This window comes from Pseudophryne corroboree, chromosome 4 (genome assembly GCF_028390025.1).
Source record: "Pseudophryne corroboree isolate aPseCor3 chromosome 4, aPseCor3.hap2, whole genome shotgun sequence".
NCBI lineage: Eukaryota > Metazoa > Chordata > Amphibia > Anura > Myobatrachidae > Pseudophryne > Pseudophryne corroboree.
In genome coordinates this window covers 298,312,242-298,340,224 of record NC_086447.1, presented here as the reverse complement: position 1 = coordinate 298,340,224, position 27,983 = coordinate 298,312,242, and the positions used below count along the sequence as shown (strand labels likewise).

Genomic DNA, 27,983 nt, shown 5'->3' with positions numbered 1-27,983 from the left:
CGAACACCGGTTCTCAAGAACAGAGCACCAGTTCTGCGTCCACTAAGTCCTCAGCATGACTGTGCCCACCCACCCCGAGGGGATCTCGAGGAGGGAGCTTGACTGCTTCACTTCAGCCGTGTCTGGGAGGGTTCCTGCTAGGATACCTGGGTGAAGGACCTAATTTCTCAGTTCGATGGTGCTCCTCCCCAATGATTTTTTAAATCAAGCTTACCAGCTTTAGAGGAGACGCAAGTTACATTGAAACAGGCCATCCAAAAGTTGGTCCAGTTCTACGTCATTGTTCCAGTACTAATACAACAACGTGGAAAGGGTTACTACTCCAACCTGTTTGTGGTACCGAAGCCAGACAGTTTTGTAAGGCCCATTTTGCATCTAAAGTCCTTGAACCCTTATCTAAAGGTTTTCAAGTTCAAGATGGAATCCTTAAGAGCAGTGATTGCGGGCCTTTAAGGACAGGAATTCATGATTTCCCTGGATATCAAGGACGCCTACCTTCATATTCTGATTTGGCCACCTCATCACGCTTATCTAAGGTTTGCCCTACTGGATGATCACTACCAGTTCCAGGCACTATCCTTCAGCCTGTCCAAAGCTCTGAGGGTGATCACAAAGGTAATGGCAGAGATGATTTTCCAGCTCTGGGTCCAAGGGGTCAATGTTATCCCTTACCTGGGCGATCTCCTGATAAAAGCAAGATCCAGGGAGCTTTTATTTCTTCATATCGATCGCACTATCCAACTTCTGTCACACCACGGGTGGATTCTCAATTTACAGAAGTCCCACTTGGAGACAACTCAGTGGCTCCTATTCCTGGGGATGTTACTGGATACTGTGGCCCAGAAGGTGTTCCTCCTGGAGGACAAGGCGAGAACACTTCAGGAGATGGTCTGCATGGTGCTCTGACCTGCTCGAGTATCCATCCATCTTTGCATAAGATTGTTGGGGAAGATGGTTGCCTCACACAAGGCGATCCAATATGGATGGTTCCATGCCAGAACATTTCAATTGGCCAGGATTTCTCTCCTGTGGTAGCTGCAGTCTTCCAATTTCCTGGAAGGCGAGAGTTTCGGGATTCAGGATTGGATCCTCCTCACGACAGATGCAAGTCTAAGAGAATGGGGAGCTGTCACCCAAGGGGCTCAGTTCCAGGGCAGGAGGTCAGCCCACGAAGCCCTCCTTTCGATCAACATTCTGGAACTTCAGGCGATCTACAACGCTCTGCTTTCATGCCTCTCCTCTACTCATGGAACACGCGATCCAAGTACAGTCGGACAACGCCACAGCAGTGGCTTACATCAATTGGCAAGGAGGGACAAAAAGCAGGACCTGCATGCGAGAGGTGTCAATGATACTCCTCTGTGCAGAAACAAATGCAAGAGAAATGTCCGCAATCTTCATTCCGGGAGTGGACAACTGGAAAGCGGACTTCCTGAGTCGTCATGATCTCCACCCGGGGGAGTGGGGGCTCCACCATCAGGTGTTTCAGCAGATCGACTGGTGGGGCTGCCCTCAAATAGACATGATGGCTTCTCGACTCAACAAGAAGCTTGGTATTGGTATTCCTCACGAACCAGGGACCCTCTGACGAGGGCAGTGGATGCACTGATGTTGCCTTGGCCTTACCGGCTGGTCTACCTGTTTCCTCAGATTCCGTTGCTCCCAAGGGTGCTCAAGCGAATCAGAAATCAAGGAGTCCAGGCAATTCCGATTGCTCCGGATCTGCCTCGGATGGCGTGGTATGCGGATCTTCTGGACATGTCCATCGAAGACCCTTGGCCTCTACCACTAAGAAGAGATCTTTTTCAACAAGGACCTTTCGTCTACCCTGACTTACGGCGACTTCGTTTGATGGCATGGAGGTTGAGTTGAACTTTTTAGCTCACAAAGGCCTTTCCAAAAAGGTTATTGCTACCATGGTTCAGGCCAGGAAACCTGTGATGTCAAAACACTATCATATCTTGAGAATATATGTCTCTTGGTGCGAGGAATGCACGTATCCGCCTGTGGAGTTCCACTTGTTACATTTCCTACAGGCTGGTGTGGATAAGGGCTTACGTTTGGGTTCCATCAAGGTCCAGATTTCAGCAATCTCAATTTTCTTCCAGAAGAACTTGGCAGTGTTGCCAGAAGTTCAGACCTTCTTGCAAGGGGTGCTTCACATAACACCTCCCTTTGTGCCACCCACGGCACCCTGGGATTTGAATGTGGTGTTGGAATTTCTACAGTCCTCCTGGTTTGAATTTCTGATGATGGTAGACGACTAGTACCTCACATGGAGATGGTGATGTTACTGGCTCTGGCTTTTGCTAGACATGTTTCAGAATTGAAACAAGAAATATAAACCTCCCTAGTGCATTCGGCGCAAGAGCATATAGCAAGAAAAAAACAGGAAAAAAGGAAACATGTACGTCCCTGTTTTGAAACCGTAGAGTCGGGTGTTTCTTTCTCAGATTTCTCAAATAGATGATGTTCAATATGGGTGTCCCGATAAGAAATATGAAAATAAAGAACACAAAATCCAATGTGTAGTATTCCACACAAAAATTTGTTTCAGTCTCAAGTTTAAGTTCAATATGGATGAATGGCTATTTGAATGTGGAGCGTACCCCAAAACTCACAAAAGAGAGTGGTGTACAGGACACATCAAGGTATCTTTAAAACGTACAGTTTTTCATATACAGCGTACCCAGACTCACACTTGGTAGTGCAGGATGAATCCTATAAAGGTATCTTTAGTTAATCTTCCTTTTTCATAGACATAAATCGTTGAATGGATCTCATATAACCTCAATGTAATATGAAAAAGAACAAAAAAAAAGGAAGACCAATGTGTAGTATGTAAGACACCCACGTTTCATTTAAGTTTAGCCTCGTAACAAGGGGTGATATTACAGACACACCAGAAAATCCTTCAAATATATGGTTCAACAAAAGATGGCGTACCCCAACTCACACTTGGTAATATAAGATAAATCCTATAGAGGTATCTTTCAGTGGACCCTTCTCCCCAATGTAAAGGAAACGACACGTGGTGAATATTTAAAAAATATCTTTACAAAGATATAGTAGTTGTGATGTATAGCGTACCCCAACTCACACTAAGTGATATAGAGTGAATCCTATAAAGGTATCTTTTGGTCAGCCTCTCTTCCCGATGTGAATGAAACCAGCACACGTGATGAAAGAGAATAAAAAGGTATCTTTACAGAAGCCTGGGTTACATAATATAAAGATACCTTTATGAGAACATCATCTCACTCATATACGTGAGTTAGGGTACGCTTTATATGGAGATCACCATATATCTGTAAAGATACCTTTTTATTCTCTTTCATCACGTGTGCTGGTTTCATTCACATCGGGAAGAGAGGCTGACCAAAAGATACCTTTTATAGGATTCACTCTATATCACTTAGTGTGAGTTGGGGTACGCTATACATCACAACTACTATATCTTTGTAAAGATATTTTTGAAATATTCACCACGTGCCATTTCCTTTACATTGGGGAGAAGGTCCACTGAAAGATACCTCTATAGGATTTATCTTAAATTACCAAGTGTGAGTTGGGGTACGCCATCTTTTGTGGAACCATATATTTGAAGGATTTTCTGGTGTGTCTGTAATATCACCCCTTGTTACGAGGCTAAACTTAAATGAAACGTGGGTGTCTTACATACTACACATTGGTCTTCCTTTTTTTTGTTCTTTTTCATATTACATTGAGGTTATATGAGATCCATTCAACGATTTATGTCTATGAAAAAGGAAGATTAACTAAAGATACCTTTATAGGATTCATCCTGCACTACCAAGTGTGAGTCTGGGTACGCTGTATATGAAAAACTGTACGTTTTAAAGATACCTTGATGTGTCCTGTACACCACTCTCTTTTGTGAGTTTTGGGGTACGCTCCACATTCAAATAGCCATTCATCCATATTGAACTTAAACTTGATGAGACTGAAACAAATTTTTGTGTGGAATACTACACATTGGATTTTGTGTTCAAAACAGGGACGTACATGTTTCCTTTTTTCCTTGCTATATGCTCTTGCGCAGAATGCACTAGGGAGGTTTATATTTCTTGTTTCAATTGTATATGTTAAATGTGGTGACATTTATTTTTAAATCTCTAAGTGCTACAGCAGCATTGCGCCATTTGGGTATACTATCCTTCCATTTTTCGATATCATGTTTCAGAATTGGGTGCCCTATCATGTAAAAGTCCCTACTTGGGCCCTCATTCCGAGTTGATCGGTCGCAAGGCGAATTTAGCAGAGTTACACACGCTAAGCCTACGCCTACTGGGAGTGTATCTTAGCTTCTTAAAATTGCGACCGATGTAATCGCAATATTGCGATTACAAACTACTTTGCAGTTTCTGAGTAACTTCAACCTTACTCTGCCTGTGCGATCAGTTCAGTGCTTGTCGTTCCTGGTTTGACGTCACAAACACACCCAGCGTTCGCCCAGACACTCCCCCGTTTCTCCAGCCACTCCTGCGTTTTTTCCGGAAACGGTAGCGTTTTCATCCACACGCCCATAAAACGCCGTGTTTCCGCCCAGTAACACCCATTTCCTGTCAATCACATTACGATCGCCGGAGCGATGAAAAAGCCGTGAGTAAAAATACTATCTTCATTGTTAAATTACTTGGCGCAGTCGCAGTGCGAATATTGCGCATGCGTACTAAGCGGATTTTCATTGCGATGCGATGAAAAATACCGAGCGAACGACTCGGAATGAGGGCCTTGGTCTTTTACGAGGACAGAGCGGAGCTCAGGACTAGGCAGGAGTTCCTGCCGATGGTCGTCTCTGCGTTCCACTTGAATCAACCTATTGTGGTTTCGTCAAGTTCTGGCACTTCTGCTCCTCCGGAGGCATTGGATGCTGTGCGAGCCTTGAAGATCTATGTCAAGAGAACAGCTCGCATCAGAAAGATGGATTCCTTGTTCGTGCTCTATGATGCTCAGAAAAAGGGTTGCCCTGCTTCAAAGCAGTCCATTGCTCATTTGCTTAGGCTGTCTATCCAACAGGCCTATGTGTAGGCAGCCTTGACTGTTCCTAAGTCTCTAAAGGCCCACTCTACAAGATCGGTGGGCTCTTCCTGGGCGGCTGCCTGTGTAGTTTCAGCCTTGCTATTATGCCGAGCTGCTACCTGGTCGGGAAAGAACATTTTTGTTAAGTTTGATAGCCAGCTCAGAGATTGTGCCCAAACATCCTTACACAGAATGTAGCAAAGATCAGCGCTTGGCTATATATCAAATATAAAATATACCTACACCTGTAGTAAGATTATAAAGTTTTCTATAACATCTGAAGCCATTAGAATTTGTATAATCTAGAACTAGCAAAAATAATTTGCAAAGATAATAGTTTAGGTCCAGGGGGTGGGGTTAGGGTTAGGCATCGCAGGGGGGGTTATCCGTAGCTGCCACCCCCTGTATCCTTAGCCATAGCCGCCACCCAAGGCGGGTTAGGGTAGGGGGCAGAGGAGGGTTAATGAATTACCCCGTCCCCTTTCAGCATTCTAAAAGTTAGGATGCTGTGGTCGGTCATCCCGATACCTGTATATAGTATCACACCCCAGCTAACAGTGCTTCTAACGCAGGTGTTAAAACAATGGGGTAAATATTGTTTGTTTATTTGTTTTTTTGTTTTATTTTTGCAAAAAGGAAGAGAATTGTGTTATTGTATAGTGTGTGTATATATATATATATATATATATATATATATATATATATATATATACATATATATATATATATATATGGTCTCCCTGGACATACAGGATGCTTACCTGCATATTCCCATTGCAGTGTCGCATCAGCAGTACCTGAGGTGTGCGGTTGGCAACCTCAACTACCAATTTCAGGCGTTACCTTTTGGTTTGACCACGGCTCCGCGAGTCTTCACCAAGGTCATGGCGGTAATGACGGCTGTACTCCGCCGTCAAGGGGTCAGGATCCTACCGTACCTGGACGAATTGTTGATCCTGGCAAATTCCCCAGAAATTCTCCTACGCGATCTGGATCTGACTATCCAGTTTCTGCAAGCCCACGGGTGGCTCATCAACTGGAAGAAATCTTCCCTGGTCTCTGCTCAGAGCATGGTGCATCTGGGGGCGTTGTTGGACACTCACAACCAGCGGTTGTTCTTGAAGCTTCAGGACAGGATTCGATGCTTCCTGTCTTGTCCGCAATTCTCGATTACATTCGGCAATAGAAGTGCTAGGTCTCATGGTGTCGGTTTTCGACATGGTGGAGTACGCTCAATTCCATTCCCGCCCTCTGCAGAAGCTGATTCTTGCCAAGTGGGACGGCCTGCCTCACCGGATCAGGTCTCAAATGATCTCTTTGTCTCCGGAGGTCTGTCTGTCACTGAGCTGGTGGCTTCAGGACCAACGATTGAGCAGGAGTCATCCCTTCTGGATCTCCAACTGGGTCCTTCTGACAACAGATGCCAGTCTGACAGGTTGGGGCGTGGTGTTGGAGCAATACTCTCTTCAGGGTCCATGGACCAAGGAGGAGTCTCTATGCCCGATAAACATTCTGGAATTGCGGGCAGTGTTCAACTCATTGAACTTGTCCCAGCATTTAATACAGAACAGACCTGTTCATGTACAGTGGGACAACGCCACCACTGTGGCGTACATCAATTATCAAGGTGGCGCTCGAAGCCACATGGCATTGAGGTAAGTATCACGGATTCTTCCGTGGGCGGAACGCCATCTGCCAGCCATATCGGCAGTGTTCATTCCGGGGGACCTAAACAGGGAAGCAGACTTTCTCAGTCATCAGGACGTACACGCTGGAGAGTGGAGCCTCCATCCAGAAGTGTTTCAACTCCTCGGGGACAAGTGGGGCCTTCCAGATGTGGACCTGATGGCATCTCAACACAATCACAAGGTTCCGGTCTTCGGAGCAAGGACAAGGGAACCTCAAGCAGCGCTCTTGGACGCACTGGCAATTCCATGGAACTTTGGGCTGCCATACGTGTTCCCTCCGGTGTCACTCCTGCCCAGAGTAATAAGGAAGTTCAAGCAAGAAGGAGGAATCCTACTTCTGATCGCTCCCGCGTGGCCCAGACGGCATTGGTTCTCAGACATTCAGGGTCTCTCAATAGAGCGTCCCCTTCTACTTCCGCATCGCATCTCCTCGTTCAGGGCCCCTGTGTATATCAGGATTTAGCCCGATTGGCTTTGACGGCGTGTCTCTTGAAGCTTCCGTCTTAAGGGCCAAAGGGTTTTCTGAGGCTGTCATTCAAACCATGTTGAAGGCCCGGAAACCGACTTCTGCTCGGATTTATCATAGGGTCTGGAATTCTTAGTTTGCTTGGTGCGCATCTAACAATCATGACGCTTACAAGTTTAGTACGGCCAAACTTTTGGCCTTTCTACAACAGGGCCTGCCTGGACTTGGGCCTTCGTCTGGCCTCCATCAAGGTTCATATTTCTGCCTTGTTAGTTTGGTTTCAGAGAAAAATTGCAACTTTACCTGATGTTCATACATTGACTCAGGGTGTGTTGCGGATTCAACGTCCTTACGTCCCGCCTTGGGACTTGTCGGTGGTTTTGGAGGCATTTCAAGGGTCCCCGTTTGAGCCTCTTGAATCGGCAGTCCTTAAGTAGCTTTCTCTTAAGGTGTTGTTTCTGCTGGCTCTTGCCTCTGCCAGACGGGTATCGGATTTGGGTACCTTGTCCTGTAAGTCACCATATCTGATTTTTCACCATGACCAGGCGGTTCTTAGAACACGGCCCGGGTACCTACCTAAGGTGGTGTCTTCTTTCCACCTTAATCGGGAGATTGTGGTTCCGGCCTTTGCCTCTCCTGAATTGTCTTACACAGATCGGTCTTTGGATGTGGTACGGGCCCTCCATATCTATGTGAAGAGAACAGCTCCTATCAGGAAGTCTGATTCTCTCTTTGTACTATTTGGTTTTCACAAACGTGGCTGGACTGCTCACAAGCAGACCTTGGCCAGATGGATTAGAATGGTGATTGCACATGCTTATGTACAGGCTGGTCGTCCAGCTCCTGTTACTATAAAGGCCCATTCTACTAAGTCTGTTGGACCTTCTTGGGCGGCCCGCCGTAGTGCGACCCTTGAGCAATTGTGCAAGGCGGCTACATGGTCCTCAGTGAACATGTTCATAAGGTTCTATGCCTTCGATACTTCCGCCTCCCAGGATGTTTCCTTTGGACGCCGGGTTCTTGTGCCAGCTACAGTACGTCCCCTCCCATAAGGAACTGCTTTAGGACATCCCCAATGTCATTCCCTGTGAAGCCCAGTGTACCCCGCAGCAGAAAACGAGATTTATAGTAAGAACTTACCGTTGTTAAATCTCTTTCTGCGAGGTACACTGGGCTCCACAGGGCGTCCACCCTGACGCACTTAGCTTCTTTTGGTTGGTTTGGCATTAGCCGCTGACACCTTCTCCTGTCGTGAGAATGTGGTGTATGTGGCTACTAACAGTTGTCTCTTTTGCCTGCTACTGCATTGGACTGGTTAACAAAAACTGAGCTCCTGTGCACAGAGGCGGGGTTATAGAGGAGGTGGCGCTAGGCATTCTGGGCACAGTCAAAGCTTTGAGCCTGTTGCTGCCTCGGATCAAGATCCTACTCTACACCCCAATATCATTCCCTGTGGAGCCCAGTATACCTCGCAGAAAGAGATTTAACAACGGTAAGTTCTTACCATAAATCTCATTATTTTTTTTTACATTTCATCCATTCCTTAGTTGTGCGTAGAAGACATAATTCTCAAATACTTTAATGTTGATTTTATGATTAATGATGTAGAAAGTAAAACAAATCATAAAAAAATACCTAAGGGGTACTTCTGGTTTTTTTTTTTTTGCAGATGGTATTGCCATTATAGGGCTTATTCAATATCTTGACTGATATGTGTTATTTTAATAAATCCAGTTCTTTGAGAATTACCTAAAAGGTCTCTTATTCTGCAGTATAGATTGTAACTTGCTGCACACAGGTACATCCAAAATAATACTGTTTAAATGGAGGATATCCACAGTCTTGTTGACAGTGGTTGGATATTTCACTTAAACATTGACATGAACATGTTTTTCTTATCCTTTCCTTGTGTTATCTGGAAAACCCCTTGTTAAGGTCATTCCGATGTTCCAAAATAAACATGTTAACATGGAACATTCCACAGAAGCATTGTTACTGTGTGAGGGACACTCAGCTGTGATTGTGTGAAGTGCATAGGAAAATATGCTGCAACACTGCCCTGTATTGTGCTGGAGGAGCAGTCTGCACATAAAATGTAGCTCTTAGGTATTGTTCTTCTGTACTAACAACAGATGCACCAAAAAAGTTATTGGGACACTTGTTTCCAGGACATTGCTGCAGATGTATTATCCTGGAGAAGGCATAAGGAAGTGATAAACCAGTGATAAAAGCAAAGTGATAAACGCACCAGCCAATCAGCTTCAATATTTAATTTAACAGTAAGGAGCTGATTGGCTGGTGCACTTATCACTGGTTTATCACTTCCTTATGTCGTCTCCAGGCTTAATACATCTGCCCCAATGTTGGCTATGAGCCAATGAATATTAACGTGCATGTCCACCTATATGAAATTATCCTGTGTCAACAAAGCAGATTTGCATTTCTAAGATTTAATTTATTCATAATATTCTCCTTTCATCACACAGCATTGAATAACACTGTGCTTCAGCAGAAAGGCTACACATTTATTATGTGGAACTGACAAAAAAAAAAAGTGGTGTTAACGAGGGCAAACTGTTTTGCTTGGTCTTTCCATATGGAAAAGCTGTGGATAATCCTAAAATGATTCAGAAGTTGCTCATTGCAGCTGAGAAGTGGAATCTTTCTGTTCAGCAAAGAATAGACAGCTGTGTTAGTAACACTGTGTGCTGCTGCAGATGTTTTACTTGCCTGTTTACAACCATCCCACTGTAGAAATACAGCAAAGGGTTTCCATTATACAAAACTAGATTTTATACAGTATACTACATTTTATTTTTATATTTTACCTGTTTCATGGCTTGCCAACATTGGTCCAGGTCCACATTGAGACAAAAAATATTAGTGTCCTTCCCTAAAAAGAAAGATACATTTCTACCGCATACCTATCGATGGTCTCCACATAAATGTAATATTCCAATTTCAGTTCATAAACATAAATCAGTTCATAAACAAACATCACAATAACTTTATGTAGATGGACATTTTCTTTACAACTTTACAATTCCATGCTATTGACTTGTTGCATGCTATTTTTTGGGGGTGCGTGGTTAATGTTCCTCTTCATGCCCTCCCGGGCCCTTGGTCCCCTAGAGAGTCCGGGTATAGTTTCAGCTGCATCTCGCTTAACAATGAACAACAAACATGCTAATGTGGGTGTTTATTATTTTGACTTTAAAATTTGGATCAGTATGATTTGATTTTTGTGGAATCTTGAATCTAAAAATAGTGACCAAAACCTATAGTGTTTCCGCCTTTTGTCTATATACTAACAGCCAATAAGGCATTTTCTGGATGGTAGACAAAAATATTATTTCTAGAGTTCTGTCAATGGTCGCTTGATAAGGGTTATAATTAACCAATAGCACACAACATTGTCAGTCTGTGACTGAGTCTACATGTACATTAGCAAATTAGGCAAACAATGCTGGTTTATTTAGCCCAACCCATATTATATTAATATATTCCAATATTTTAGTGATATGTAAATGAATAAGGAAATACTCAGGCTGTCTTATACTTTGGAATTTGTTATTAAAGGCTGGAATATGAATGAGATTAATTTCTGCTGACTTACTTTTTATCACCATGCTGGATATATGTAGCTGACCACTGCTTTCTGTTATTGACTCTAGGATGAAGAAGAGGAGATCAAGCAGGAGATTAATATGCTTAAGAAATATTCTCATCATAGAAATATTGCCACTTATTATGGTGCATTTATAAAAAAGAACCCGCCTGGAATGGACGACCAGTTATGGGTAAGAAATTTGGTTTTGCTAATAGTTCACAAAGGTGTAGGGCTTTGACTGGTTCCGATGTAATAATGCATCATTTTGTTGTTGTGTTTTACATAAATCCTACCTGTTGGCCTGCCCCGTGACTTTTTCATAACTAACTAAATTTGTCACTATATTCAAATTAAATCTATTGTCGTATGTGTTAAATCACATTTGATTTTTGTGGCCTTAAGCACTGGATTTTGCTGGAATGGTTCTCTGTAAGTGTTCTAAGGGGGATGTCTGTATCTGCAAACATGTAAACTAGCAGAATCATGTGGTTTCTCCATTTGGATGGATTTGAGGTTCAGCAAACCTTGTGTTCTCCAGGCATTAGTTGCAGTATCAGTTTCAATGGGGCAACCTGGCTCTGGGTGATCTCTGACAACCACACTTAAGATGGGTACACACTTGCCGATAAAGTAAATAACGTCACTCATTTTGCCCTTCCTGAGTGACGTCGTTTACCATATCGACTAGTGTGTACGCTGCCCAACAACAAACGGTGTGCTGTCGGCCGTGCATGCAGCTCAATTTGGACTGTCATCCAAAAACTGCATGCACGGCTGCGGCGTGGCTGTTAGGGATTGAGTAAAGGTCTGTTATAGGCATTTGCCATATTTTCTATTTCCCTCAAAATTTCTGTTTCACTAGTTATCACATGGTTATCATTTAGCCCACTGAAAGCGTATATACTTGTCTTCCAATAGAAATTATACTGGAAGAAGATACAACTACAGTATCTGGCATTAGCCATGTTTAAAAGGTAACATGAATGCAGCCCTGTACAATATTCAGTTGGCCCAATTTCTATTAATTTATTACTTAAAATGCTCAAAAATGGGTGTTGTTTCTATTTATTAAATAACTAAATAAATATAGGATACCTAAAGTCTTCCATTTACTCCCCAGTTGGTGATGGAATTTTGTGGTGCTGGATCCGTTACAGACTTAATCAAGAACACCAAAGGCAATACGTTGAAAGAGGAGTGGATTGCGTATATTTGCAGAGAAATCCTACGGGTATGTTTTTTAATAAATCTTCAGAGAGTAACAAATGTGTGTTTTTGTGGTATTAAAATAATTCCGCTTAGAATTTATTTTCATAAAGTTTGCAATCAATATTCATGGCTTATCAGAAGTTTGTAAAATGAAAAGTAACAAATAGAGTCCATGAGGAAAACATTAATGCAGGATGGTTTATTCGTTTCTGAACTCTTAAGTAGAAAAATCAATGTCATTACCCAGGAACGGTCTAATTATTATTCTGAACACTTATGAAAGTAGTCTGTAAACTTGGCTTTACCGTGAATTGTTTTACATTGTGCTTGATAGTATTTGTTGTGCAGACAGAAACACTAGCAAATGACATGACTCACACCCACAGATTGTTTTGTATTACAAATTGCAAGTGCCCCAGCTGCTGTCAGTCATGAGTACTATTTCTTGATATTGCACAGATGTTCCAAATAACAGGAAGAGCAGAACCTCTGGTGACATGCGGTACTGATTGTGATAGTTTCCTTCATACACTCTGCTACGGGATGTAATTATGTGACCGCCGGTCACAATACCGATGCCTACATCCCGCCCCCTCAAAATCCCGACAGTCGGCATGTTGCTAACAGGGACTATGACACCCATAGAGTGGGAATAGAACCTTTGACAAGTGCAGCTTGCCACCGATCCCGCAAGGGGCTTTGGTTGCGCTCACCCCCTTGTCAGGATTCTAATCCCCAGGATCACAGCGTCGGTATGGTGGCCTTCGGGATCCCAAGCGCCTGTCACCCGTTTCATTGAGACACCCTGCTACACCAAATATATCCCCTTATTGCACAATCCCAATATCCCTCCTCCTATGCAAAACATTACCTATAAGGTCTGGAGACTCAAAGGCATAATAACTATACAAGACTGTTTTGACCATGGAGGTACCATGTTGAGCGATATAGACTCCAGAATTCACATTTCTGTTTGTTATGACAGATGCACCACTAAATTCATAGTATTTCACCCCTGTTACCCCATGAGACACAAACAAAGTAAATATGTTAAAATTTTTGTACACACAATTTTATAATAGTCTACTTTTAAGGGAACATTTTAGGTTCGGACAAAACGCTGCTATGGGTCAAAGCAGACTTGGCGTGGTGAAAGGATCTTCCTGGAATTGGGGGTTTAGATAGCATTTTTTTGACTACTGTACATTGAGAGCTCTAAGAAACCCAACTTAAGATAACTAGTATTGCCTACATCACCCCTTAAATGTAAACACCAGAAAGCTACTCCTTATCTGAGGCACTGTAGTAAGATGGTTATATTTCTGACTTTGTAATAATTGTTTTAGATTACATCTTCCTAAATATCCAGAGCCATTACGGTTTCGTGAATTCTCCATCAGGATTACACATTCTCCCGTTGCTCATCTCATTCGCTTTTTGACTGTTTTAGTAACTGTAAGAGAGCTGAGACAGTAGTCCTGTCATGTCCCAAACACATTTGACAAGTGGTTTATTGCGTTTCTCTGACGTCCTAAGTGGATGCTGGGACTCCGTAAGGACCATGGGGAATAGCGGCTCCGCAGGAGACTGGGCACAACTAAAGAAAGCTTTAGGACTACCTGGTGTGCACTGGCTCCTCCCACTATGACCCTCCTCCAGACCTCAGTTAGAATTTTGTGCCCGGCTGAGCTGGATGCACACTTGGGGCTTTCCTGAGCTCCTAGAAAGAAAGTATATTTAGTTTTTTTATTTTACAGTAAAATCTGCTGGCAACAGACTCACTGCAGCGAGGGACTAAGGGGAGAAGAAGCGAACCTACCTAACTGGTGGTAGCTTGGGCTTCTTAGGCTACTGGACACCATTAGCTCCAGAGGGATCAACCGCAGGAACCGGCCTTGATGTTCGGTCCCGGAGCCGCGCCGCCGGCCCCCTTACAAAGCCAGAAGCAAGAAGTGTTCCGGAAAATCGGCGGCAGAAGACTTCAGTCTTCACCAAGGTAGCGCACAGCACTGCAGCTGTGCGCCATTGCTCCTCATGCACACCTCACACTCCGGTCACTGATGGGTGCAGGGCGCTGGGGGGGGGGCGCCCTGAGCAGCAATATTAAGACCTTGGCTGGCAAAATAATCACAATATATAGTCCCAGAGGCTATATATGTGATAAATACCCCTGCCAGAATCCATAAAAAAGCGGGAGAACAGTCCGCCGAAAAAGGGGCGGGGCTATCGCTCTCAGCACACTGGCGCCATTTTCTCTTCACAGTGCAGCTGGAAGACAGCTCCCCAGGCTCTCCCCTGTAGTTTTCAGGATCAAAGGGTTAAAAAGAGAGGGGGGGCACTAAATTTAGGCGCAATATTGTTTATACAAGCAGCTATTGGGGAAAATTCACTCAGTTATAGTGTTAATTCCTACATTATATAGCGCTCTGGTGTGTGCTGGCATACTCTCTCTCTGTCTCCCCAAAGGGCTTTGTGGGGTCCTGTCCTCAGTCAGAGCATTCCCTGTGTGTGTGCGGTGTGTCGGTACGGCTGTGTCGACATGTTTGATGAGGAGGCTTATGTGGAGGCGGAGCAGATGCCGATAAATGTGATGTCGCCCCTGTGGGGCCGACACCAGAGTGGATGGATAGGTGGAAGGTATTAACAGACAGTTTCAACTCCTTACATAAAAGGCTGGATGACGTAACAGCTGTGGGACAGCCGGCTTCTCAGCCCGCGCCTGCCCAGGCGTCTCACAGGCCATCAGGGGCTCAAAAAACGCCCGTTACCTCAGATGGCAGACTCAGATGTCGACACAGAGTCTGACTCCAGTGTCGACGAGGTTGAGACATATACACAATCCACTAGGAACATCCGTTGCATGATCTCGGCAATGAAAAATGTGTTACACATTTCTGACATTAACCCAAGTACCACATAAAAGGGGTTTTATGTTTGGGGAGAAAAAGCAGCCAGTGTTTTGTTCCCCCATCAGATGAGTGAATGAAGTGTGTAAAGAAGCGTGGGTTCCCCCGATAAGAAACTGGTAATTTCTAAAAAGTTACTGCTGGCGTACCCTTTCCCGCCAGAGGATAGGTCACGTTGGGAGGTATCCCCTAGGGTGGATAAGGCGCTCACACGTTTGTCAAAAAAGGTGGCACTGCCGTCTTAGGATACGGCCACTTTGAAGGAGCCTGCTGATAAAAAGCAGGAGGCTATCCTGAAGTCTGTATATACACACTCAGGTACTATACTGAGACCTGCAATTGCCTCAGCATGAATAGTGCTGCTGCAGCATGGTCTGATACCCTGTCAGATAATATTAATACCCTAGACAGGGATAATATTTTGCTAACATAGAGCATTTTAAAGACGTCGTCTTATATATGACGGATGCACAGAGGGATATTTGCCGGCTGGCATCCAGAATTAATGCAATGTCCATTCTGCCAGGAGGGTATTAGAGACCCGGCAGTGGACAGGTGATGCAGACTTTAAAAGGCACATGGAGATTCTGCCTTATAAGGGTGAGGAATTGTTTGGGGATGGTCTTTGGGACCTCGTATCCACAGCAACAGCTGGGAAGAAAAAAATGTACCTCCGGTTTCCTCACAGCCTACGAAAGCACCGTATTTTCAGGTACAGTCCTTTCGGCTTCAGAAAAGCAAGCGGGTCAAAGGCGCTTCCTTTCTGCACAGAGACAAGGGAAGAAGGAAAAAGCTGCACCAGACAGCCAGTTCCCAGGATCAAAAATCTTCCCCCGCTTCCTCTGAGTCCACCGCATGACGCGGGGGCTCCACAGGTGGAGACAGGTGCGGTGAGGGCGCGTCTCGGGAACTTCAGGGACCAGTGGGCTTGCCCACAGCTGGATCCCTAGGTTCTGCAAGTAGTATCACAGGGATACAAGCTGGAGTTCGAGGCGACTCCCCCTCGCCATTACCTCACATCAGCCTTGCCTGCTGCCCTCGGAGAAAGGGAGGTAGTACTGGCGGCAATTCACAAGCTGTACTTCCAGCAGGTGAAATCAAGGTACCCCTCCTTCAACAAGGCCGGGGTTACTATTCCAAAATGTTTGTGGTACCGAAACCAGACGGTTCGGTGAGACCCATTCTATAATTGAAATCCTTGAACACTTATATACGAAGGTTCAATTGCAAAATGGAATCGCTCAGGGCGATTATTGCAAGCCTGGAGAATTTCATGGTATCACTGGACATCAAGGATGCTTACCTGCATGTCCCTATTTACCCTCCTCACCAGGATTGTCATTACCAATTCCAGACGTTGCCGTTGGTCTGTCCCCGGCACCGAGGGTATTTACCAAGGTAATGGCAGAAATAATTATCCCGTACTGGGACGATCTCCTTATAAAGGCGAGGTCCAGGGAGCAGTTGTTCGTCGGAGTAGCACTATCTCGGGAAGTGCTACAACAGCACGGCTGGATTCTGAATATCCCAAAGTCGCAGCTGGTTCCTACGACGCGTCTACTGTTCCTGGGTATGGTTCTGGACACAGAACAAGTAAAAAGGGTTTCTCCCGGAGGAGAAGTCCAAGGAGTTGTCGTCTCTAGACAGAGACCGCCTAATACAAATACAGGTGTCGGTGCATCAATGCACGCGAGCCCTGGGAAAGATGGTAGCTTCTTACGAAGAAATTCCATTCGCCAGGTCCCATGCAAGGATCTTCCAGTGGGATCTGTTGGACAAGTGGTCCGGGTCGCATCTTCAGATGCATCGGCGGATAACCCTGTCTCCAAGGGCCAGGGTGTCGCTGTTGTGGTGGCTGCAGAGTGCTCATCTTCTAGAGGGCCGCAGTTTCGGCATACAGGACTGGGTCCTGGTGACCACAGATGCCAGCCTTCGAGGCTGGGGGGCAGTCACACAGGGAAGAAACTTCCAAGGACTATGGACAAGTCAGGAGACTTCCCTACACAAAAATATTCTGGAACTAAGGGCCATTTACAATGCCCTAAGTCAGGCTAGACCCTGCTTCAACACCGGCCGGTGCTGATCCAGTCAGACAACATCACGGCGGTCGCTCATGTAAACCGACAGGGCGGCACAAGAAGCAGGATGGCGATGGCAGAAGCCACAAGGATTCTCCGATGGGCGGAAAATCATGTGTTAGCACTGTCAGCAGTGTTCATTCCCGGAGTGGATAACTGGGAAGCAGACTTTCTCAGCAGACACGACCTCCACCCGGGAGAGTGGGGACTTCATCCAGAAGTCTTCCAAATGATTGTACACCATTGGGAACGGCCACAGGTGGACATGATGGCGTCCCGCCTCAACAAAAAGCTAAAAAGATATTGCGCCAGGTCAAGGGACCCTCAGGCGATAGCTGTGGACGCTCTGGTAACACCGTGGGTGTACCAGTCGGTGTTTGTGTTCCCTTCTCTGCCCCTCATACCCAGGGTAATGAGAATAATAAGAAGGAGAGGAGTAAGAACTATACTCATTGTTCCGGATTGGCCAAAAAGAGCTTGGTACCCAGAACTCCAAGAAATGATCTCAGAGGACCCATGGCCTCTGCCGCTCAGACAGGACCTGCTGCAGCAGGGGGCCTGTCTGTTTCAAGACGTACCGCGGCTGCGTTTGACGGCATGGCGGTTGAACGCCGGATCCTGAAGGAAAAGGGCATACCGGAGGAAGTTATTCCTACGCTAATTAAAGCTAGGAAAGAAGTGAAGGCAAACCATTATCACCGCATATGGCGGAAATATGTTGCGTGCTGTGAGGCCAGGAAGGCCCCAACGGAGGAATTTCAGCTAGGTCGATTTCTGCACTTCCTACAGTCAGGGGTGACCATGGGCCTAAAACTGGGTTCCATTAAGGTCCAGATTTCGGCTCTATCGATTTTCTTCCAAAATAGAACTGACTTCACTGCCTGAAGTTCAGACTTTTGTGAAGGGAGTGCTGCATAGTCAGCCCCCGTTTGTGCCTCCAGTGGCACCGTGGGATCTCAACGTGGTGTTGGATTTCCTGAAGTCGCATTGGGTTGAGCCACTTAAATCCGTGGAGCTAAAATACCTCACGTGGAAAGTGGTCATGCTGTTGGCCTTGACGTCGGCCAGGCGTGTATCAGAATTAGCGGCTTTATCATGCAAAAGCCCTTATCTAATTTTTTTATATGGATAGGGCGGAATTGAGGACTCGTTCCCAATTCCTTCCTAAGGTGGTATCAGTTTTTCATGTGAACCAACCTATTGTGGTGCCTGCGGCTACTTGGGACTTGGGGGATTCCAAGTGACTGGACGTAGTCAGGGCCCTGAAAAATATGTTTCCAGGACGGCTGGAGTCAGGAAAACTGACTCGCTATTTATCCTGTATGCACCCAACAAGCTGGGTGCTCCTGCTTCTAAGCAGACTATTGCTCGTTGGATCTGTAGCACGATTCAACTTGCACATTCTGCGGCTGGACTGCCGCAACCTAAATCTGTAAAAGTCCATTCCACGAGGAAAGTGGGCTCTTCTTGGGCGGCTGCCCGAGGGGTCTCGGCTTTACAAATTTGCCGAGCTGTTACTTGGTCGGGTTCAAACACTTTTGCAAGAGTCTACAAGTTTGATACCCTGGCTGAGGAGGACCTAGAGTTTGCTCATTCGGTGCTGCAGAGTCATCCGCACTCTCCCGCCCGTTTGGGAGCTTTGGTATAATCCCCATGGTCCTTACGGAGTCCCAGCATCCACTTAGGACGTCAGAGAAAATAAGATTTGACTCACCGGTAAATCTATTTCTCGTAGTCCGTAGTGGATGCTGGGCGCCCATCCCAAGTGCGGATTGTCTGCAATACTTGTATATAATTATTGCCTAACCAAAGGGTTATTGTTGAGCCATCTGTTGAGAGGCTCAGTTATATTTCATACTGTTAACTGGGTATAGTATCACGAGTTATACGATGTGATTGGTGTGGCTGGTATGAGTCTTACCCGGGATTCAAAATCCTTCCTTATTGTGTCAGCTCTTCCGGGCACAGTATCCTAACTGAGGTCTGGAGGAGGGTCATAGTGGGAGGAGCCAGTGCACACCAGGTAGTCCTAAAGCTTTCTTTAGTTGTGCCCAGTCTCCTGCGGAGCCGCTATTCCCCATGGTCCTTACGGAGTCGCAGCATCCACTACGGACTACGAGAAATAGATTTACCGGTGAGTAAAATCTTATTTCTCTGACGTCCTAGTGGATGCTGGGGACTCCGTCAGGACCATGGGGAATAGCGGCTCCACAGGAGACAGGGCACAAAAGTAAAAGCTTTAGGATCAGGTGGTGTGCACTGGCTCCTCCCCCTATGACCCTCCTCCAAGCCTCAGTTAGATTTTTGTGCCCGGCCGAGAAGGGTGCAATCTAGGTGGCTCTCCTAAAGAGCTGCTTAGAGTAAAAGTTTTGTTAGGTTTTTTATTTTCAGTGAGTCCTGCTGGCAACAGGCTCACTGCATTGAGGGACTTAGGGGAGAGAAGTGAACTCACCTGCGTGCAGGATGGATTGGCTTCTTAGGCTACTGGACACCATTAGCTCCAGAGGGAGTCGGAACACAGGTCTCACCCTGGGGTTCGTCCCGGAGCCGCGCCGCCGACCCCCTTGCAGATGCCGAAAAGTGAAGAGGTCCAGAAACCGGCGGCAGAAGACTTTTCAGTCTTCATAAGGTAGCGCACAGCACTGCAGCTGTGCGCCATTGTTGTCAGCACACTTCATAGCAGCGGTCACTGAGGGTGCAGGGCGCTGGGGGGGGCGCCCTGGGCAGCAATGAGAGTACCTTATTCTGGCTAAAAATACATCAAATATAGCCCCTGGGGGCTATATGGATGTATTTAACCCCTGCCAGGTCTCAGAAAAACGGGAGAAGAAGCCCGCCGAAAAGGGGGCGGGGCCTATTCTCCTCAGCACACAGCGCCATTTTCCCTCACAGAAATGCTGGTGGGAAGGCTCCCAGGCTCTCCCCTGCACTGCACTACAGAAACAGGGTTAAAACAGAGAGGGGGGGCACTTATTTGGCGATATGACTATATATATTAAAATGCTATAAGGGAAAAACACTTATATAAAGGTTGTCCCTGTATAATTATAGCGTTTTTGGTGTGTGCTGGCAAACTCTCCCTCTGTCTCCCCAAAGGGCTAGTGGGGTCCTGTCCTCTATCAGAGCATTCCCTGTGTGTGTGCTTTGTGTCGGTACGTGTGTGTCGACATGTATGAGGACGATGTTGGTGAGGAGGCGGAGCAATTGCCTGTAATGGTGATGTCACTCTCTAGGGAGTCGACACCGGAATGGATGGCTTATTTAAGGAATTACGTGATAATGTCAACACGCTGCAAGGTCGGTTGACGACATGAGACGGCCGGCAAACCAATTAGTACCTGTCCAGGCGTCTCAAACACCGTCAGGGGCGTTAAAACGTCCTTTTACCTCAGTCGGTCGACACAGACACAGACACGGACACTGACTCCAGTGTCGACGGTGAAGAAACAAACGTATTTTCCTTTAGGGCCACACGTTACTTGTTAAGGGCAATGAAGGAGGTGTTACATATTTCTGATACCACAAGTACCACAAAAAAGGGTATTATGTGGAGTGTGAAAAAACTACCTGTAGTTTTTCCTGAATCAGATAAATTAAATGAAGTGTGTGATGATGCGTGGGTTTCCCCCGATAGAAAATTATTGGCGGTATACCCTTTCCCGCCAGAAGTTAGGGCGCGTTGGGAAACACCCCTTAGGGTGGATAAGGCGCTCACACGCTTATCAAAACAAGTGGCGGTACCGTCTCCAGATAGGGCCGCCCTCAAGGAGCCAGCTGATAGGAGGCTGGAAAATATCCTAAAAAGTATATACACACATACTGGTGTTATACTGCGTCCAGCGATCGCCTCAGCCTGGATGTGCAGCGCTGGGGTGGCTTGGTCGGATTCCCTGACTGAAAATATTGATACCCTTGACAGGGACAGTATTTTATTGACTATAGAGCATTTAAAGGATGCATTTCTATATATGCGAGATGCACAGAGGGATATTTGCACTCTGGCATCAAGAGTAAGTGCGATGTCCATATCTGCCAGAAGTTGTTTATGGACACGACAGTGGTCAGGTGATGCAGATTCCAAACGGCACATGGAAGTATTGCCGTATAAAGGAGAAAAAGACAACGTCTTTTCAGCCTCAGTCCTTTCGTCCCCATAAGGGCAAGCGGACAAAAGGCCAGTCATATCTGCCATGGGATAGAGGAAAGGGAAGAAGACTGCAGCAGGCAGCCCATTCCCAGAAACAGAAGCCCTCCACCGCTTCTGCCAAGTCCTCAGCATGACGCTGGGGCCGTACAAGCGGACTCAGGTGCGGTGGGGGGGGTCGTCTCAAGAGTTTCAGCACGCAGTGGGCTCACTCGCAAGTGGACCCCTGGATCCTACAAGTAGTATCCCAGGGGTACAGATTGGAAATTCGAGACGTCTCCCCCTCGCAGGTTCCTGAAGTCAGCTTTACCAACGTCTCCCTCCGACAGGGAGGCAGTAGTGGAAACAATTCACAAGCTGTATTCCCAGCAGGTGATAATCAAAGTACCCCTCCTACAACAAGGAAAGGGGTATTATTCCACACTATATTGTGGTACTGAAGCCAGACGGCTCGGTGAGACCTATTCTAAATCTGAAATAGTTGAACACTTACATACAAAGGTTCAAATCAAGATGGAGTCACTCAGAGCAGTGATAGCGAACCAGGAAGAAGGGGACTATATGGTGTCCCGGGACATCAGGGATGCTTACCTCCATGTCCCAATTTGCCCTTCTCACCAAGGGTACCTCAGGTTCGTGGTACAGAACTGTCACTATCAGTTTCAGACGCTGCCGGTTGGATTGTCCACGGCACCCCGGGTCCTTACCAAGGTAATGGCCGAAATGATGATTCTTCTTCAAAGAAAATGGACGATCTCCTGATAGGGGCAAGGTCCAGAGAACAGTTGGAGGTCGGAGTAGCACTATCTCAAGTAGTTCTACGACAGCACGGGTGGTTTCTAAATATTCCAAAACCGCAGCTGTTTCCGACGACACGTCTGCTGTTCCTAGGGATGATTCTGGACACAGTCCAGAAAAAGGTGTTTCTCCCGGAGAAGAAAGCCAGGGAGTTATCCGAGCTAGTCGGGAACCTCCTAAAACCAGGAAAAGTGTCAGTGCATCATTGCACAAGGGTCCTGGGAAAAATGGTGGCTTCTTACGAAGCGATTCCATTCGGTAGATTTCACGCAAGAACTTTTCAGTCGGATCTGCTGGAAAAATGGTCCGGATCGCATCTTCAGATGCATCAGCGGATAACCCTGTCTCCAAGGACAAGGGTGTTTCTTCTGCGGTGGCTGCAGAGTGCTCATCTACTAAAGGGCCGCAGATTCGGCATTCAGGACTGGGTCCTGGTGACCACGGATGCCAGCCTGAGAGGCTGGGGAGCAGTCACACAGGGAAAAAATTTCCAGGGAGTGTGATCAAGTCTGGAGACTTCTCTCCACATAAATATACTGGAGCTAAGGGCAATTTACAATGTTCTAAGCTTAGCAAGACCTCTGCTTCAAGGTCAGCCGGTATTGATCCAGTGGGACAACATCACGGCAGTCGCCCACGTAAACAGACAGGGCGGCACAAGAAGCAGGAGGGCAATGGCAGAAACTGCAAGGATTCTTCGCTGGGCGAAAAATCATGTGATAGCACTGTCAGCAGTGTTCATTCCGGGAGTGGACAACTGGGAAGCAGACTTCCTCAGCAGGCACGACCTCCACCCGGGAGAGTGGGGACTTCTTCGGGAAGTATTCCTCATGATTGTGAACCGTTGGGAAAGACCAAAGGTGGACATGATGGCGTCCCGCCTGAACAAAAAACTGGACAGGTATTGCGCCAGGTCAAGAGACCCTTAAGCAATATCTGTGGACGTTCTGGTAACACCGTGGGTGTACCAGTCGGTGTATGTGTTCCCTCCTCTGCTTCTCATAACCAAGGTACTGAGAATTATAAGACGTAGAGGAGTAAGAACTATACTCGTGGCTCCGGATTGGCCAAGAAGGACGTGGCACCCGGAACTTCCAGAAATGCTCACAGAGGACTCATGGCCTCTGCCGCTAAGAAGGGACTTGCTTCAGCAAGTACCAGGTCTGTTCCAAGACTTACCGCGGCTGCGTTTGACGGCATGGCGGTGGAACGCCAGATCCTAAGGGAAAAAGGCATTCCGGAAGAGGTCATTCCTACCCTGGTCAAAGCCAGGAAGGAGGTGACCGCAAAACATTATCACCACATGTGGCGAAAATATGTTGCGTGGTGTGAGGCCAGGAAGGCCCCACGAAGAAATTTCAACTCGGTCGATTCCTGCATTTCCTGCAAACAGGAGTGTCTATGGGCCTCAAATTGGGGTCCATTAAGGTTCAAATTTCGGCCCTGTCAATTTTCTTCCAGAAAGAATTGGCTTCAGTTCCTGAAGTCCAGAAGTTTGTCAAGGGAGTATTGCATATACAACCCCCTTTTTTGTGCCTCCAGTGGCACTGTGGGATCTCAACGTAGTTCTGGGATTCCTCAAATCACATTTCAAACCGCTCAAATCTGTGGATTTGAAATATCTCACATGAAAAGTGACCATGCTGTTGGCCCTGGCCTCGGCCAGGCGAGTGTCAGAATTGGCGGCTTTGTCTCACAAAAGCCATATCTGATTGTCCATTCGGACAGGGCAGAGCTGCGGACTCGTCCCCAGTTTCTTCCTAAGGTGGTGTCAGCGTTTCACCTGAACCAGCTTATTGTGGTACCTGCGGCTACTAGGGACTTGGAGGACTCCAAGTTGCTAGATGTTGTCAGGGCCCTGAAAATATAGGTTTCCAGGACGGCTGGAGTCAGGAAAACTGACTCGCTGTTATCCTGTATGCACCCAACAAACTGGGTGCTCTTGCTTCTAAGCAGACGATTGCTCGTTGGATTTGTAGCACATTTCAACTTGCACATTCTGTGGCAGGCCAGCCACAGCCTAAATCTGTCAAGGCCCATTCCACAAGGAAGGTGGGCTCATCCTGGGCGGCTGCCCGAGGGGTCTCGGCATTACAACTCTGCCGAGCAGCTACGTGGTCGGGGGAGAACACGTTTGTAAAATTCTACAAATTTGATACCCTGGCTAAAGAGGACCTGGAGTTCTCTCATTCGGTGCTGCAGAGTCATCCGCACTCTCCCGCCCGTTTGGGAGCTTTGGTATAATCCCCATGGTCCTGACGGAGTCCCCAGCATCCACTAGGACGTCAGAGAAAATAAGATTTTACTTACCGATAAATCTATTTCTCGTAGTCCGTAGTGGATGCTGGGCGCCCATCCCAAGTGCGGATTGTCTGCAATACTTGTACATAGTTATTGTTACAAAAATCGGGTTATTATTGTTGTGAGCCATCTTTTCAGAGGCTCCGCTGTTATCATGCTGTTAACTGGGTTCAGATCACAGGTTGTACAGTGTGATTGGTGTGGCTGGTATGAGTCTTACCCGGGATTCAAAATCCTTCCTTATTGTGTACGCTCGTCCGGGCACAGTATCCTAACTGAGGCTTGGAGGAGGGTCATAGGGGGAGGAGCCAGTGCACACCACCTGATCCTAAAGCTTTTACTTTTGTGCCCTGTCTCCTGCGGAGCCGCTATTCCCCATGGTCCTGACGGAGTCCCCAGCATCCACTACGGACTACGAGAAATAGATTTATCGGTAAGTAAAATCTTATTTTTTTCTTACGTTAGGGAGGGTAGGGTAGGCAGTCTAAGTTTTCCAAAGTGTTTGCATGCATCTGATGGAATTGAATAGCGCAGACAGTGTTTGGAACAATGGTGTTTTACTAGCATTAACAATAACCGAATGATTCATGTAAATGATACTAGTAATGTGTATGAGGCCTAAGATTTGTTACAACACGTTTGTGTTTTCCTCCTCATCTTTTTCTTTATTGTTGAAAAACATTGATCTTACCTTATCTCTATCAGAGTACTGCAAGTCCTAGTCACCTTATTTAACGTAAAAGTATGTAAACCCTTGTGTAATTAGATACCCTAGTAATTCTGAAAGCATTTTAGCCTTTGTTGTACAGTGGAATAAAGGGACCTCGCTAGCTTTATAGTGAACCTCGAGCTGTCTAACTAGGTATTTGGAATTAGAGGCTTTTTACTTTTAGGAAAGCAATTAGAAAGTCTTGTCATATTTAGTGCATTTTGCACTATTTTTGGGTGTTTGCACAGATGACCTTGGTTACCAGAAATACTGCACCCATGAAGAAAAGCAGATATTACTTTTCTCCTTGAACCTTACAGCTGTGGAAACCTTCTAATACAGGAGTAAAGGAATCCTTTAGAGAATAGCTTGAATTGTGGAGTTTGGAAAGTCGAGTATTTTACCACTCAGGTGCATTGAAGAGCTTGTTTCCTGGGATAAATAAAATCAGTGCTTCTGTCTTTTGCTCAAGATCTTGGTAGAAATTGGAGGACCCTCTGAGTATGGACAAGTGGCTTTGATCCTTGGTAGGTGGACTGGCAGTGTGATATATGGATTATACCCGCACTTTCAGTTTTTCCCACTGGGGACACATTTCTTTTGCTCCAGCCATCTAGCTGGGTAGAAAACCTTTTCTATATACCAACGTTTTTTTCCTCTTTGGATCTTAAAATGTTGCACTGGGCCATTGGGGTCCAAGTTCCATAACCAAAGATCTGGATGGAGTGGTCTGGCCTCCCGGTTCCCACTACACTTAAATTACTTCTGATACTCTGCAGCAGTCAATAGTAGAATGTAGAAGACATTGGGGTTTAAAGGTACACCATGTAGGTGAGACACAATCACTTTTTTTTTTCTCTGATTGAAAGCAGATTGCTGCTTAGGTTCCTCGTGTTCTCGGTAATACCAACAGACACAATGAGTGGAACAAAAGCATCAATACAATGGCACACTCTTTTTATTTTTTTCTAGTACTGGTTCTTATGGACAACTTCTCCACTGATCCACTTCTCCACTCTTTTAACTGCTTGATATATCAACCTCAAAGCCTACTATTTCATTTTTATAAGGATGTTACAAGAAAAAGCAACAATTGGGAAAATTAGAAGAAAAAAAACATACAGACCATTTTTTTCAAAATTAGAAATCTTTTAAAAAGCTCAATAAATCACCTCATGATTGCATACAGTACATTTACCGGAAATATTGCTAGGAGCTGAGTACATTGACCACTTTTTCATGGCGGTCAAGTAAACTGCTGTATGTAGATTAATTTTCATATTCATAGTACAATTTGTGACACACACACACACACACACACACACACACACACACACACACACACACACACACACACACACACACACACAGTCACTGAGTGGTTGATATTTGGGCATTACAGCTCATAAATGAGGATATTGTTTCAAACACTGGCTAGCAGTGAGTCAGCGCGTGTTGGTTCATTATGTAAATAGATGTGCATAGTTTGACGTTGCTTTACACTAAAGGTCTTTTGATGACATGCTGTTAATTGTGTAAGGTTCAGCTTCTAGTAATTTTTTGACGTGGTCTACAAACAATTGAAACAAAGAGTACATTATCATAAGCACCAAATTTTACAGTCCTATTTTCAGCATGTTATAGTCTGTATTATCTAATAGATTCTTAAAGGTAAATTATCGTTTAATATTGAGATTTCTTATCTTACCAATAAAAGCATTAGAAAAGATGTTTGTAGGCTTTAATTCAGGACACGTATGATTTACACATGTTCTGTGGCTGACTAAAACCAGGTGAAATGCAGGCTTGAATTTAGCAAGCCATAGAACATGTGTAAATCATAGGTGTCCCAGATTAAAGGCATATTACGGTAGGTATCTGGATGATAGGTCGACATGTTCTAATGGGCGACAGGAGTTTTTGAATGTTTTCTTTTTTTTTTTACTTTTTCATACTATACCATCCATGTGGACTACAATTGGGAACTGTAATCTGTGCTGAGCACAGCGGCAGTGGAGCGAGTCACCTTGCCCTCTCACCATGCAAGGGGACATGGTACACTAATTGGGGTTTCATGTGCTGGTAGCTATAATTTGACACAAAAAAACAGGAAAAACATGTCGACCTTTTTCATTTGTCGATCATTTCCATGTCGACCTTTTGATGGTATCTATTTTTCCACACACGTCGACATTGTGCATTTGGTGTCAACCTTTTTACTGTCTACCTATTATATCCTAACCATTTTGGCAAGCTACTTATAAGGAGGCACATGATTATTGTGGCAAACAACCAAGTTAACAAAGCGTTACAAGGTATCTTATCATGGTAATCAGAATCGGCATTATTGGCGAGGTGTACTAACGTACACTAGGAATTTTTTGCAGTACAGTGCATCGCAAAAAATTTGAAGGGGGAAAAACGTAGCATACATTACAAACATTACACGTATGAGTTCATACTGCACATTGCAACTGTACGATAGACTCGACATATTCTACATGTTAGACTTTTTATATATTGTTCAGCTGGTAGACAGCTAGTGGGAAGAAGCTTTTAATGGATCTGGTCGACTTCGTGGGAATGGACCTGTAGCGTCTGCCTGATAGAAGCGGTTCCAACAGTTTGTGACCTGGGAGCTGCATATCTGCCACGATTTTCTCCGCTCGCTTCCTGACCCTTGACTGCTATAATTCCTGGACGGGAGGTCAGTCCCAGCAATCTTTTCAGCTGTCCTCACCACCCTTTGCAGCCTCCGTCTGTCACTCTCATTGGCAGCTCCATACCAAACTGTGATCGAGGAACTTAGGACCGATTTTACGATAGCTGTGTAGAAGATGAGCAGCAGCTTCCGCTGCTGGGCCTTCTTTACGACGGTGCTTATGTTGGATCCCGATTTGAGGTCTCTGGAAATTTTTTACCCTAGGAATTTGAAGGAGTTGACCCATGAAACCACGCTGTCGGCTATTACGAGTGGTTACATGGCATTGGGTTTCCTTCTGAAGTCCAGCACCATCTCAACTGTTTGGGG

General features: G+C 45.6%; 1 protein-coding gene and 1 long non-coding RNA gene across 21 annotated transcripts in view; one reads left to right on the top strand and one right to left on the bottom strand.

Annotated features, from left to right (window-relative positions):
- TNIK (TRAF2 and NCK interacting kinase) overlaps nt 1–27,983 on the top strand; it is a 659,967-nt gene that overhangs the window by 336,998 nt on the left and 294,986 nt on the right. For all 20 annotated transcript variants that reach the window (XM_063916233.1, XM_063916232.1, XM_063916239.1 and 17 more), the window contains exons 4-5: nt 10,872–10,997; nt 11,928–12,038. In XM_063916233.1, the coding sequence (XP_063772303.1) occupies nt 10,872–10,997; nt 11,928–12,038 (237 nt within the window). The remainder of the gene's footprint in view (nt 1–10,871; nt 10,998–11,927; nt 12,039–27,983) is intronic.
- LOC134909414 (uncharacterized) overlaps nt 10,026–27,983 on the bottom strand; it is an 88,078-nt gene continuing 70,120 nt past the window's right edge. Inside the window, exons 3-4 of the long non-coding RNA XR_010175928.1 lie at nt 10,814–10,867; nt 10,026–10,090 (exon numbers count right to left, since the gene is read on the bottom strand). This is a non-coding gene — a long non-coding RNA (uncharacterized LOC134909414). The remainder of the gene's footprint in view (nt 10,091–10,813; nt 10,868–27,983) is intronic.